Raw genomic sequence first — 14,263 nt, 5'->3', positions numbered from 1 at the left:
GTATAAGGGGTTGGATAGACTTCTCTTTCGAGAAATTTGGTATTAAAGTGACAGCTGTTAGCAAGGCTGAGGGAAGCGTTACTTTGACAGCGAGAGCTTATTAGGTATTAAGTACTAACAAAGTGATGAATACCTTTTGAGTTCTTCATAAAGAAACTGAAATGCTCTGTGTATTTTTCTGAGTTAATACATTAAAGATAATTTTATGATCTGGTAGTTAATAGAGTAGTTAAATGCTTTGTAAATAAACCTCTTGAGATCCTTACACTGAGGCTATCTTCTTATTCATATTAAAATCTTTGTCCAGAAGTACTTGGACAAAGTTAAGTTTTATAAAATTGAAAAGCTTTAGTTTTATTATTTGTTGTAGATTTTGGACTTTATATTAAGGGTAAGATACTTCCCCCAAACAAAATCCTTCTCACATTACTCAACATAACATTTGGCAAAATTTAAATGCTACTGTAAATAAATTGTATGCCTTCAAATATGTTGGCCGTACAGTATTGTTTTCCTTTTATCTGGTGGTATTATATACACGTCTATACATTGCTTTGTTTTAATAGCTCTTCATTGTGTGTTAAAACTTTAGTTGACACGTGATATTCAAGATTTCACATATATAATGGCTTAGAATGAGACCCAACTAGCTTCTGAATTTTTTTTTCAACTGATTGTGCTTGAATTTTACCAATAAACAGATAGCTGGAGGAAGAAAAGGGGAAACAATTCAGTATTAATAATCAATATTCTGTTCCATTAAAACTATAAAATGCCAGAAATGACTTGCCCTCCTCATAACACCCTTTCTAAAGAAAATAATTTTTTTAATAGATGATTCCTCCCAGGGGCTGTGCTTATGTCTGCATGGTTCATCGACAAGATGCATTTCGGGCTCTTCAGAAACTTAGTTCCGGGTCATATAAAATTGGGTCCAAGGTCATTAAGGTGAGATTGGGGGGCACGTGCTCTTATTTTATTGTATTGTTAGAATGTTTCCTGTATTTAATTCGTCGTCTTCTTTAATGTTATAGGCAAACCTTGACAAATTTATTATTTTAGTATTGTTAAATTATAGAATTTGGCTATAGGTAAAGCAATAACCAAAATTTTATTCAAGCAGTTCTTGAAAATCACACATGCACAGTATTCTTAGTCAACCCGGGCACCATTTTATGAGCAGAACTTTTTTATTTTTACAAGTTTGTCTTTCATTCACTCCTTCCCAATGCTTCCTAATCCTACCCCTTAATTATATTATTAATGTCTCCTTTTTAACATCTTGTCTTATACAACTCAGGCCCTTGTGAAGGGTTTATTTATGTATATTTGTTTCCTCTTAGTCTTTGAGTATTTATTGTGTATTTTTCCATTTTTACTTCTTATAACTAATTTACATTTTATTTCTGCTATTTGGAGTTAATTTATTCCATAGTTTTAGCAACTGAATTAAAAATTTTTAAATGACTTTCAAGGGAGTTAATATGCCCGTGCTTTCTCATTTTATGGCAGAGAGTTTATGTAAGCTAAAGTGTCACTGGTCTCTTGGAGTACCAAGATTTTGTTTAACTATTCTAATTATCGCTAATGTAGGTTGACATTTTTATGGTGAAAAGTAGATTTGGTTTATTTCTGGAAATGTGTTGTTTTAAGGCCATAGTAAGAAGTGGAAATAAATCCCATATTATAAACACCACCGCTATCTAATGCAGGTTTTATTTTACAAACAAAATCAGAAAATACATGGAAAAAATTTCATTGGCTACTGTTATTCCAGCAGTGATGCTTTGCCTGTCCAGCTGATTTTTAAAACTAATTTTATTCATATTTGCATTGTTAGCATATGATTTTGTATGTTTTACCTTGTTTTTACAGTAAACATGAGCTTTCTTTTTTCCTCTCCTCATTCCTGATAGATTGCTTGGGCTTTAAACAAAGGTGTAAAAACAGAATACAAACAATTCTGGGATGTGGATCTTGGAGTAACATATATACCATGGGAAAAAGTTAAAGTGGATGACTTGGAAGGTTTTGCAGAAGGAGGCATGATTGATCAGGAAACTGTAAATACTGGTAAGAGCCCTGTGGGTAGTTTTATTGTTTAAAAATATGCTTGAGGGGTTGTAATTGATAAGAGTTTTACATGTTGGGATGAATTGTGTTTATTTCCTGGTTCTTCCCCATCCTGCAGAAGAGGGGAAAAAGTGAAACATCACCCTGTTCAATGTGTATACTTAATGGGATCTATTCCATAAATGTCAGAGTATATAGATAGTGTTCTAAAACTCTAAATGTAGCATTTTTATATATGTCTTTTAAAAAGTTTCAGTCTTGGAGAGCATTGTATGTATGGAGGCTTGTAAAGACTAAGTTTTTCAGTCACTTGAGTTTCAATGAGAACCGGGGATTTAGGAAATTCCTTTAAAAAGCTTCCTAGACTATTTTGATTAGTATCTATGTTGAGGATGCCAGGAATAGAATCTCGGAGAGCTGTAGTTCAGATTCATGCTGCTTTAGAAAGCTTATAACCAAGTGATAATCTGGCCCGTTCTTTTGAAAAATTTGTCTTTTTGTTTTAAAATTTTTCAGTTATAAATTCACAGAATAATGGATGCTTGGGAAAGAATTGAAATATGTTATACTTATTTCTTGATATCTTAGCTCTTCTACCAAAATTAGCTAATTTTCAGAATAGTATGTTTGTTCTCAGGCCAATGTACATATTTTCAAACACTTTTTCAGTTGTTTTCTTCTTGTCATTCTCTCTCGCTGTCTTTCTCTCTCCTTTTTGGATGGATGTTCCTCCAGAACATTTATTCATTCAAAAAATATTTCAGTTCCTACTGTGTGCCAGGCATAACTTTAGGAGCTGGGATTATAGCAGTGAGACAGACAAAAATCCTTCCTCTCTTGGAGTGCACATTGTAGTACAGGGGTTGACAACAGCCCATGGGCCAGATCTTACTGGCAGCCTGTTCAGTAAATAAAGTTTTATTGAAACACAGCCATGCTCAGTTGTGTTTACCTATTGTATATGACTTTTTAAAATTCAACAACAGTTGAGTCATTGTAACAGAGAACACATGGCCCGCACAATCTAAAATACTTACAAATAGGAAGAGTTTGCCAACCCATGTTCTAGTGGGAAAAAAATGGATAATAAATAAGATAGATAAACTAGGTAGTATTTCAGTGTTGGTTAAGTTCTAAGAAGAAAAAACAGGGAAAGGGGATAGGCAGTATGGGTGTGGAGCTATTGGAGTTTTAAGTGGTTGAAGAGGGTCTAATGGAGAAGGTGGTATTCAGAGGTGTGAGACATGCAGCTATCTGGGTAAGAGTGTTTCATACAGAGAGAACAGCAAGCGCCAAGTCTGTTAGAAAGTCGTGAGACCAGTATGGCTTGAGCATAGTGAGGAGTGAGTAGTAGGAGATGAAGTCAGAGAGGTGCAGAGGGGCGAAGTCATGTGGTCTTACTAGTCATTCTCATGACTTTGAGCTTTAAGGGAGGCGAACCTGTGGAGGAACCTCTTTGTTCTATTTTTGCATTTTTTTGTATTTTCAGAAAGATCTTTCTGTACTGGGTTAGTACTTGTTGTTTCCCCTTATGCCTTATGACTAAATATAGAATAAGGTTGGTTTGTCTTAAATCAGACAGCCTTTGAGATACGTATCTGTTATATCCCTTTTAAGTGTTTTCTCTAGACTGAATATTTTAGTGTCTTTGATTTGTGCCTCATGTCATGCTGCTTTGAACTCCTTAGTACCCTAATCAGATTTATCTCAGCAGAACCAAATAGGTTGGCACCGACAGCTGTGGACACATCTTAAAAGATGTGCCAAGGTATGAAGGACTATTCAGATGTGAAATAAATGTGTACATATAAAATGAAAAATTGCACCTATCCAGAGGAAATCAATTTCAAATATTTTGTTTAGAGTGGGAAAGTGTGAAAAGCTCAGAACCCGTTAAAGAGACGGTCCAGACAACTCAGAGCCCACCTCCAGTTGAAAAGGAGACAGTGGTCACAACCCAGGCAGAGGTTTTCCCTCCACCTGTTGCTATGTTACAGGTTAGTGCTGGGTGTTTTTTTATTGTTTAATGTGGTGTTTTACAGTTTTGTTTTTACTCACATCTTTACTTCATAAAACTTAGAAGAAATTGTCCAAAATATATTAATACTAAATATAAGCATTTTTGAAATTTTCCTTTTAGAAAAAGTGTAATTCATATTTAAATGTTTATTTATTGAACAAATATTTATTGATTGCCTGCTCTGTGACATTCACTGTTCTAGGCACTTGGAATAGGGATACATCAGTGGGAAAAAAAAACACAAATCCCTTCCCTTACGGAGAGTTTGTTCTCAATAGGGGAGACAGAAAATATAAAATTAATAAGTTTATAAGATACTGTGGAGGGGAGAAGGTAGTACAAGGGTCATCAAGAGTGCCTAGGTAGGTGTTTAAAATTTTAAATAAAATGGTGAGGTAGACTTAATTGAGAACAAGACATTTGAGCCACAACTTAAAGTTGCTGAGGCAGTTAGTCATGTGGCTATCTGAAGCAAGCGTTAAAGGCAGAGGGAACAACCAGTGCAAAGGCCTGCAGCCAGGAGCATGCTTCGTGTGTTCCTGGAATAACAAGCGGACAAGAATAAAGTGAGTGAGAGGCAACTTAGTGTAAGTGAGACCTCTAGGGGGACTTTGGTTTTCACTCTGAGATGGGGAGCCATTAGAGGACTTTGAAGAAAGGAGTGACTCAGTCTGGCTTAGAGTTTTAAAGGATTACACTGGCAACTATTTTGAGAATAGAATAGTGGGCATTGATTAAAGCAAAGAGACCAGTTAAAAGTTGCAGCAATCCAGGTGAGAGATGATGGTGGCTCAGACTGGACTGATGGCAGTGAAGGCAACGAGAAGTCGTCAGATCCTAGGTGTATTGTCATGGTGTGGCCAGTGCGCGTGGTTAGATTTGAGTTGTGAGGAAGAGCAGAGGCAAGGTTTTTGGTCTGAGAAATTGGAAAGATGGAGTTACCATTATCTGAGAATGAAAAAGACTGTGGAAGTGTGGTTTGGGAAGGACAGTTGGGAGTTCAGTTTTATGCATGTGAAGTTTGAAGTGTCTTACTACACAGCAAAGTTGAGATGTTGAATAGACCATTGATACAGTGTGAACTTTAGGAGAGGGGTACAGCCATGCCATAATACAGATAAATATTTGGGAATTGTTGTACCTAGGATGAGTAAAAGAATTTATGATTAAGAGTAGAAAACAAATTAATGAGAAATTCAGCCATTTTAAAGCTGTTAGTGACATGCTTCCTAATGGTGATTAGATCGCATAATATAGCTAGGTATTATAAACGTAGTAGGAGATGGCAGTGTAAAATTGAGCATGCTATTCACTGTTGAAGTAGGTGCCCACATCTTTACATCACTCGAATGTAAGGTAGATTTCACAATCTCTACACATACTGTTTGTTGAAAAATACTGTCTTGCTTTTACCTCAAGTAAGTTCACTTATAAGAATACAAAAAGGAAGGGAAAAAAAACCAAAACAACTTAATATAATGATATTTGTTACTTTCCTATAAAAGAAACAGAAATAATTTATCTTTGGTTGTCCTAAGATGTAATCGTTGCAGATGGATAAAATGATACATGGACTTTTTATTTTCTATCCACAAAAGATTCCAGTAGCTCCAGCAGTGCCTACAGTTAGTTTAGTCCCACCAGCATTTCCTGTGTCAATGCCAGTTCCTCCTCCTGGATTCAGTCCAATTCCTCCACCGCCTTTTCTCCGCGCAAGTTTTAACCCTTCACAACCACCTCCTGGTAAGAAATTTTCATCTTATCGTTTCAACTCTATTTAGAATATCATTTAAAATGTTCTTTTTCCAGGTTTAAACGCTGTAGAGCAGTGATTCTCAAACCATAGCTTACATGCGAATCACTTGGAGGGCGTGTTAAAGCACAGGTTGCTGGCCCAGCCTCCTTTTGAGTCAGTGGAACTGAGGTGGGGCAGGACAGTTGCATTGCGAACAAGTTCCCAGCTGATGCGTATTGTTGCTGGACCACACTTTAAGAAGCACTGACAGAAAAGAAATGGAATCCTTTAAAATCATTGAAATGCCTTAAGATGATTTAAAATTCATGTTGAAGTTTTTATATAAAAGTTCTCTATAGTTATCACCCATTCATCAGAAAGTATGCATTAAATTATATAGATTAGTCCTCCTAAAAATCATTAGATTTCCATTTTGACATTAGAAATTATAGTATATCTTAAAATGCTAATTGAATTCATAATACTTTTTTTGACCTAATAAATTATAGATAAACAAGTTCCTTGAAGCGTTTCTAGGTAAAAACTATAGGTTACTTAACATTTATCAATTAAATATAAATAATTGCTTACATAGGTTAGAGATAGAGCTTTTCGTATTAGATCGTGGAAGGCTTAGACAAATAAAGGAGAGAGATAATACAAGGGATCAAACGATATATGTTGTTTTTCAGAACTATTTTTTTTGAACTTCATGAATTATTTGTGTACTATAGAAAAGAAGTACTGAATTGACTTCTGTAATTTAAGTTCTTAGTCATTGAATAGAGTTCCTAAAAACTGTCAACAAGGCCAAAAAGTAAATTCATTGTCTGAAAACGGTTGTAATTTGTCATGTAATGTAAATTTTTTAAATTACAGTTTAATACATAATTTGAAATTGATGCAGACTTTAATAAGAACTTTATCTTTTAATATTTTAAATATTGGAAAACTACTCATCAGATATCTTCAATCACAAATCTGTATTTGTGATTGAAAATTAAAATTTTTTCTCAGAAGGTATTTTTAAATGATTTTTTCAAAAACCATACCACATGGATTTTATAGAGTCTTTATCTAGCATTCATTTGTTGAAAACCACATATCTTTTTTTCCCGTTATTCTTAGCCACTATTTTCTATTGGAATTTAATGGTAGCTCTATATTTTAAAAATGCAGGGAAGCAGGTTTATAGTTTGATCATATGATATTTAAAATCATAAAACAGCCAATATTAAATTTATTTTATTTATTCCTTATTTTTTATTAAGATTTGTTTCAGTGCTCAAAATAAAATGTAACATCCAAGGTTAATAAAAGTATTCTGATATAGTGGGTAAACAGCATATACATCAGAGAAGTACAATAACACATTTTACAGATGACATTATTGCATATGTTATCAGCCGCTTGAAATACAATGTTTAACTTCCCGTACAGTCACCATGCTAACATATAAACAGGTTGCCTAGCTTGACTTAATCGTTGATTTTACAGCAGCATAGAGCATGCCAAGTAAATAAGTAGTATATGCTCATGATGGGGCTCTCTGTGCTTTACTTAGCTTACGGAGGATCAAATAAGGTAGTGTATATAAAAGTAATTTTTTAAATGGAAAATATATTCATAAATATGAGGTAGTAATGACTGTTTTAAGAATGTAGGATTTCATTTATAGCTGTTGGAATGTTTGATTTAAAAGAAAGTAACACTTTTTGTTATTTTATTTTTGGTCTTTTTTTTTTCCATGTAGGTTTCATGCCACCTCCAGTTCCACCACCTGTTGTACCACCACCTACTATTCCACCAGTAGTACCAACATGTGAGTTTTCTACTTTAAGAATTTTCTTTCTTTATGATAGTGATAATGTGTTGGTTCTCATTTTTGTGAATTATTGTTAATTTTTTTATCATGGAAGTTTTCAGACAAATGCATTTTTTGGGTTAAATGATTTCTAACAAATTAACAGTATCATATGACAGTTCAGATTTGCTCTGTTGTATCAAATTTGTGTTTTTTGTTTTATGTATAAAATGTCTTAATCTAGAGCAGCCCCACCCACACCCCCCTTTTTAAAAATGCTTCATGTCTTTGACTTGTTGAAAAGCAGTTCACTTCTGTATGCAAGATCCCAAATAATGGGTTTGGTTTTTTTGCTTCTTTGTGGTATCTTCCTTGAATCTCCTGCAAATAGAAAGTTTTTAGCACCATAGGATTGTTTAGAATATGCTTCAACTTTTTTGATAAGAATACTTAACAAGTGGGGTGCTGTGGACTTGATATTATATCACATCAGGAGCCTGTGCAGTGCCTTCATGTCCCACTTTTTTTTTTTGCGGTACGCAGGCCTCTCACTGTTGTGGCCTCTCCCATTGCGGAGCACAGGTTGCAGACGCGCAGGCCCAGTGGCCATGGCTCACGGGCCCAGCTGCTCCGCGGCATGTGGGATCTTCCCGGACCAGGGCACGAACCTGTGTCCCCTGCATCGGCAGGCGGACTCTCAACCACTGCGCCACCAGGGAAGCCTGTCCCACTTTTAATGATGTCATAATGGATCAGAGCATTCAGATAGTGGGACCTGGTCATTTAAAAAAGTTGCCCTTCAAATTTTCATCAGATGGTTTCATCTTTTGATTATTATTGCTAAATCTACTTTTCATTAGTTGCAAAGTGGTGACCTTCCGAATTTTGTAATTCCTTCCACATTTCTTAGCAGGGATTTTTTCTGTAAAGAAAAACTTTCTCTTATCAACTAGTAGTATTTAGTTACCTTGAAGTACAGTTGTACAGGGGAAGCTAAATTCTTGCCTGTAAGTGCAATTTTTCAGAGTAATGAGTTCTGTGGATATTACCTGTGATATCCAGTGACTGAAGGTGGGGGAGGATTTCTCTTATTTCTCCTTCTCCACTCCCTTCCCTCTACTTTTTTCTCCTTCACTTTTAGTAGTGTTTATGGATTAATGCATTTTTACTTCCAAGTGGTTGCATTCACCTTTCTTTTTGAAGTTCAGTTTGTTCATTTTTGGACAGTAAGAGCCTTTCATGTTACTTCTCTATTCTTTTGAGATGACTGCATCAGTTTTTGAGAGCTTTTTGGCCTAATACTAGACCAAAGGACTTTATTGTAAAGAGAGTGTATATGATACAGTTTTACGTTTTGGTGTTATAACCCACTTTTCTTACATTTTTAAACTCTTTTCTCTCCTTCAGTGTTTAGACAACATTAGAATCCTTTTTGTGTTACTGTTGGTTAATTAGGAAGAATTGTTTATTCTTTCTGAAAATTAGAAAAGTGTTCAGAAGCCGTTTCTGAATTCACCATTCACAGACTCACCTTACTTAGAGCCTCCCTCCCAGTCGTTTCTCCTTACACTGTTCATTTTGGAAAACCGAGGGTCAATTAAAGGAGAAGGAGAAACACCGCTGTGTACCAGCTGCCCCCCGGTTGTTCACACTGTCTCATCTAATTCTCATACTTCCCATACATCATCCCGGTTGGTTTTTATCCGTTTTACAGCTCTGTTCTGTGCTAACAGTTTGTCTAGGTAGTCCAGAGTTAAATGTGAGGATAACAGTTTCTAAAATCCCAAAGTACATGATTTAGTAGTGTTGTGAAATAAATTTGACTAGAAATTCTGTGTGTGATTTTTATACTCCTCTAGCTTAGTTTTTTAACATACAGGTGACATATACAGAAGAGTTTTTCTACCCGTTCTGTATGCCTTTTTTATATCTTTATAAAAAGGAAATGGTTTTACCTTTTTATGTGTAGTTCTCACCTGATGAGTTTCCTGCCTCATTTGACAAATGGTAGTGAATGTAAAGACCCTCGTACTTACAGATTCAACGGGATTGGGCAGATTTTCACTCTCATATTTGTTGGTTTTCGTCAATCATTTCTCTATATTTAGATATTCCCGTACTGGCATCCTTGAAAAATTATGATTTTTTTTTAATTGCTGGGATTTTGTTCTTAAGTATGGATCCTTATTTTACTAAACATTTCTCTTGAAAATATTTCTAAAAATTGTTGTTTTTCCCTATTTTTAAAAAATGAAGCTTTCTAAATATAATTTAGCTTCTTCAGGATGACTCATTTGTCACTTTGAGCATCAGTTATTATATAATGTGCTAGGTGATACAGAGATGCCATTAAGTGAAACACTCAAGCTGCCAGAAGTTAGTTTTCATTATAAACAAAATAAGGGGACCAGAAGAGAATTCACATATGTCATATTAACTGAGCAGTCTTACCAAATAATTGGGGAAAGAGGATAGGAAGTCATTTAAAACTTTGGCAAGACCAGTGTTGGTCATACTTAATATTTTTACCTAGCACATGAATTGATTAGCTAATTAAATCTGAAATATATATTCTCCTTCTTTAAACAGCTTTAGTGCAGCCGCCATTATCTATGACTCCAGAAACTGTGAAAGATGTTGGATTTGGTAGCCTTGTTTTGCCAGGTGGTTCTGTTGCCAGCAGTCTTGCTACTTCCACTCTGCCAGCTGGAAGTGTTTTTAATCCTCCAACTAAACAAGCAGAGCCTGAAGAAAAAGTACCTCATCTTATAGACCACCAGATTTCTTCTGGTGAAAACACCAGATCAGGTAAAAAGAAAAAAGAAATCCCCAGAGATACATAGCTAAATCATAATCACTACTTCTCTATATTGGTGTTTAATTCTTAGGTGCCATGAATGTGTAAAACATTTATCTCCTAAAATTCCTGTTAAAAACAAATTTGGCATTCTCTTCAGGATAGTATAGATTTTGACACCTTTCCATTAAGACTCCTTCTCCTCCTGTTTTTGGCCTATTGGAACTGTTTTAATGTGTTATCAAAATAAGATTGCACAAAATATGTATACTTACAGAAAGATTAAAACAAACAAGTATTAGTTATAAGTAACTACTACCAGATATCCAGCTAGGTCTAGAAGATAAATATAGTTTTGAAAGCAGCGAGTCCTTTTTTTTTTTTTTTTCCTTCCTGCAACCGTAAAGCAGTTTATTTACTTGCATGATGCCACACACAGGCTTTAAGTAGCAGAGCCAGGAATTAAACTCTCTTTTTTAGATTTTTTAAACCTGCAAGCTCAGTGTTCTTTTGGCTACACTATACATCTTTTTTTTTTTTTTTCTTTGACATCTTGGAGTATAATTGCTTTACAATGGTGTGTTAGTTTCTGCTTTATAACAAAGTGAATCAGCTATACGTATACATATATCCCCATATCTCCTCCCTCTTGCGTCTCCCTCCCACACTCCCTATCCCACCCCTCTAGGTGGTCACAAAGCACCGAGCTGATCTCCCTGGGCTATGTGGCTGCTTCCCACTAGCTATCTGTTTTACATTCGGTAGTGTATGTCCATGCCACTCTCTCCCTTCGTCCCAGCTAACCCTTCCCCCTCCCGGTGTCCTCAAGTCCTTTCTCTACGTCTGTGTCTTTATTCCTGTACTGCCCCTGGATCTTCAGGACCAAAGTCCTTCTTTTATGGCACCACTGTTAGTATATTAAGAATTGTTTGTACTTTAGAAAGACTTTTGTTAAAGGTGGAGAATCAGTATAAAACCTGATATTTTTATTTAACTTAAAAAGATTCATGTAAAGATTTTAGGTAGCAGCCCCACTTATGTTTTAATATTAAATTTCACTACGTATGGTATTAATTTTAGCTTTAATTTTTTAATATCTAGTGTACCTGTGGATTCTTGGGGGGATACAAGTAGCTGATTAAACTAACTGCTGGAAATTATAGCATTAATAATTATAAACATAGTTTCCTTTTCACACCAGAATGATTGTTTGTGTTATTTTTCTTCTTTCCATTTTAGTGATTCCAAATGATGTTTCAGGTGGCTCTGCAATTTTAGGAGGACAGCCGCCAAATGTGACGAACAATTCTGGAATTCTGGGAGTCCAAAGACCAAATGTATCAAGTAATAATGAAATTCTTGGAGTCCGGCCATCTAATGTTTCCAATAGTTCTGGGATTATTGGAGCCCAGCCACCAAATATTCTAAATAACTCTGGAATTTTGGGAATACAGCCACCAAGTGTGTCAAGTAGTTCTGGACTTCTGGGCATGCTACCCCCAAATATACCTAACAATTCTGGACTTATGGGAGTACAGCCACCCAGTGTTCCAAATACTTCTGGACTTTTGGGAACACAGCCACCAGCTGGGCCTCAAAATTTACCCCCTTTAAATCTTTCTAATCAAAGGATGCCTGCAATGCCAATGTTAGACATTCGTCCAGGACTAATACCACAGACACCTGGACCAAGATTCCCTTTAATGCAGCCTGGAATTCCACCTCAGCGGGGACTCCCTCCCCCAGCGGTGCTTGATTCAGCTCTTCATCCACCACCCCGTGGTCCTTTTGCTCCAGGAGATATTTTTAGTCCACCTGAAAGACCTTTTCTAGTTCCTGGAAGACAAAGTGTAGACAACGTTGCTAATCCAGAAAAAAGGATACCACTTGGGAATGATAACATTCAACAGGAAGGAGATAGAGATTACCGGTTTCCTCCCATAGAAACCAGGGAAACCATTAGTAGACCTCCCCCGGTGGATGTTAGGGATGTGGTTGGACGGCCTGTAGATCCAAGAGAAGGTCCTGGAAGGCCTCCATTAGACGGTAGAGATCACTTTGGACGACCTCCTGTAGATATTAGAGAGAACCTTGTGAGGCCAGGCATAGATCATCTTGGTCGAAGAGACCACTTTGGCTTTACTCAAGAGAAGGCCTGGGGGCATAGAGATTTTGACGAGAGAGAGCATCGGGTTCTGCCTGTCTATGGTGGTCCAAAAGGCTTACATGAAGAAAGAGGTAGATTTCGGTCTGGAAACTATCGGTTTGATCCTAGAAGTGGTCCTTGGAACAGAGGATTTGGACAAGAAGTTCACAGAGATTTTGATGACCGCAGAAGACCCTGGGAGAGGCAAAGGGATAGGGATGACAGAGATTTTGATTTCTGCAGAGAAATTAATGGAAGTCGTTTTGGACGAGATAGAATTCAAAACACCTGGGTCCCCCCTCCTCATGCTCGGGTTTTTGATTTTTTTGAAGGGGCCACTTCTCAGCGAAAAGGTGATAATGTGCCTCAGGTTAATGGTGAAAATACCGAGAGACATGCTCAGCCACCACCTTTACCAGCGCAGAGTGATCCTGAACTTTATGAAAAACTGACATCTTCAAGTGAAATAAACAAGGAGAAGAGTGACACAGTTGCTGATATAGAGAGTGAACCAGTGGTAGAAAGCACAGAAACTGAGGGGACATAATCATCACTCAGTAGGTAAAAGATACATTTTGTAAAGTTGTCATCTCTCTGTAATAGATTAATGGCTGACTGGACCATAGTTGTTCACTTTTGTCTGCCAGAATTAAGTTAATCTGATGTTCATGTTCACCTTTCTCTTAAAATAATTGTACAACTGACTTGTATAGACATTGTTCTTAATATGAACATGGTAGGTAAACATTTTTTTATTTTTCTGATAAAATATAAATGTTGCCCCAGATTCTTTTAACTTCAAGGAAATGAATAACAGCTTGTCAGAGACTTCCTATGGAAGAAAGAATTTTTTAGATACTACCATTAGGTTGGATATGGTAATAGATATATTTCAAAATAGCAAACGGTGGTATATCTTATCCATATCTTTAGGCTGCTGCAGAATTTTAAGGTAATAGACAAAGCTGTGATATTTTATGCAAAGACTGGCTCTAGATATTTGAGGAGCACAATACAGAGATTTTAAAAAGTGATTTTGTAAAATCTACACTATGGTCTCTGTTTCTCCAAAGTAAGTGTTTGTGATTTGTTCCTCATACTGCAGTGAGTAAAAAAGAAAAAAGAAAAAAAGAAAACAACATAAATATTAAAGTACGTTTCAATGTTGGGTGAATTTTGTTTTTAGATGCCAATAAAACTTATTTGTTTGATAACAGTGTTCTAGGAATTGTATTTTTTTAACCTACAGATTCTTAAAACCATGGATCATTAGCAGCATGTGCTTAGTTGTTGCAGAATTTTTCTATTAACTCGTAATAACAACAACAAAGAACCATGTGGTTGAAAAAAGCGTGTACTTTGATATAAAAATCATGCAGTCTCATTAGTATGTGTGTAATATCTGTGTATATTTATTGCATAAGTCATACGTAGAGTTTTCTTTCTCTGTACGTCTATTTTCATGCACATACAGAGAAAAATAGGAAGTTGGTAGTTTAGATAATAAAATATTCTTTAAAACTGGATAGAAAATAAGAGCAATTTGGCTAATTGACATTGCTCATAGTTACAGCTCTTAGCCTTTATGATGGTAAAATAAGAAATACTGTAAAGAAATACATTGGCAGTTTGGCCGTTCTCTTTTAATACAGTTAAGCATGAAGCCAGATTTAGCATCAAGCTGAATT

The 14,263-nt window shown here is 35.9% G+C and overlaps 1 protein-coding gene across 6 annotated transcripts in view; it reads left to right on the top strand.

The window, feature by feature from the left end:
- The window catches only part of SCAF8 (SR-related CTD associated factor 8), a 198,680-nt gene that overhangs the window by 64,159 nt on the left and 120,258 nt on the right, over positions 1 to 14,263 (top strand). For 5 of the 6 annotated variants that reach the window (XM_060167252.1, XM_060167250.1, XM_060167251.1 and 2 more), the window contains 7 exons: positions 835 to 948; positions 1,917 to 2,073; positions 3,937 to 4,070; positions 5,692 to 5,836; positions 7,582 to 7,650; positions 10,222 to 10,440; positions 11,669 to 13,136. In XM_060167252.1, the coding sequence (XP_060023235.1) occupies positions 835 to 948; positions 1,917 to 2,073; positions 3,937 to 4,070; positions 5,692 to 5,836; positions 7,582 to 7,650; positions 10,222 to 10,440; positions 11,669 to 13,122 (2,292 nt within the window). In that variant the 3' untranslated portion in view covers positions 13,123 to 13,136. Of the gene's footprint in view, positions 1 to 834; positions 949 to 1,916; positions 2,074 to 3,936; positions 4,071 to 5,691; positions 5,837 to 7,581; positions 7,651 to 10,221; positions 10,441 to 11,668; positions 13,790 to 14,263 lie in introns of those variants that run through there. The other variant, XM_060167253.1, reaches the window with a different exon arrangement.

The sequence above is a fragment of the Lagenorhynchus albirostris genome, chromosome 12 (assembly GCF_949774975.1).
Source record: "Lagenorhynchus albirostris chromosome 12, mLagAlb1.1, whole genome shotgun sequence".
Lineage (NCBI taxonomy): Eukaryota > Metazoa > Chordata > Mammalia > Artiodactyla > Delphinidae > Lagenorhynchus > Lagenorhynchus albirostris.
Note: the sequence above shows the minus strand (reverse complement) of the source record. Positions and strands in the feature narration are given on the sequence as shown.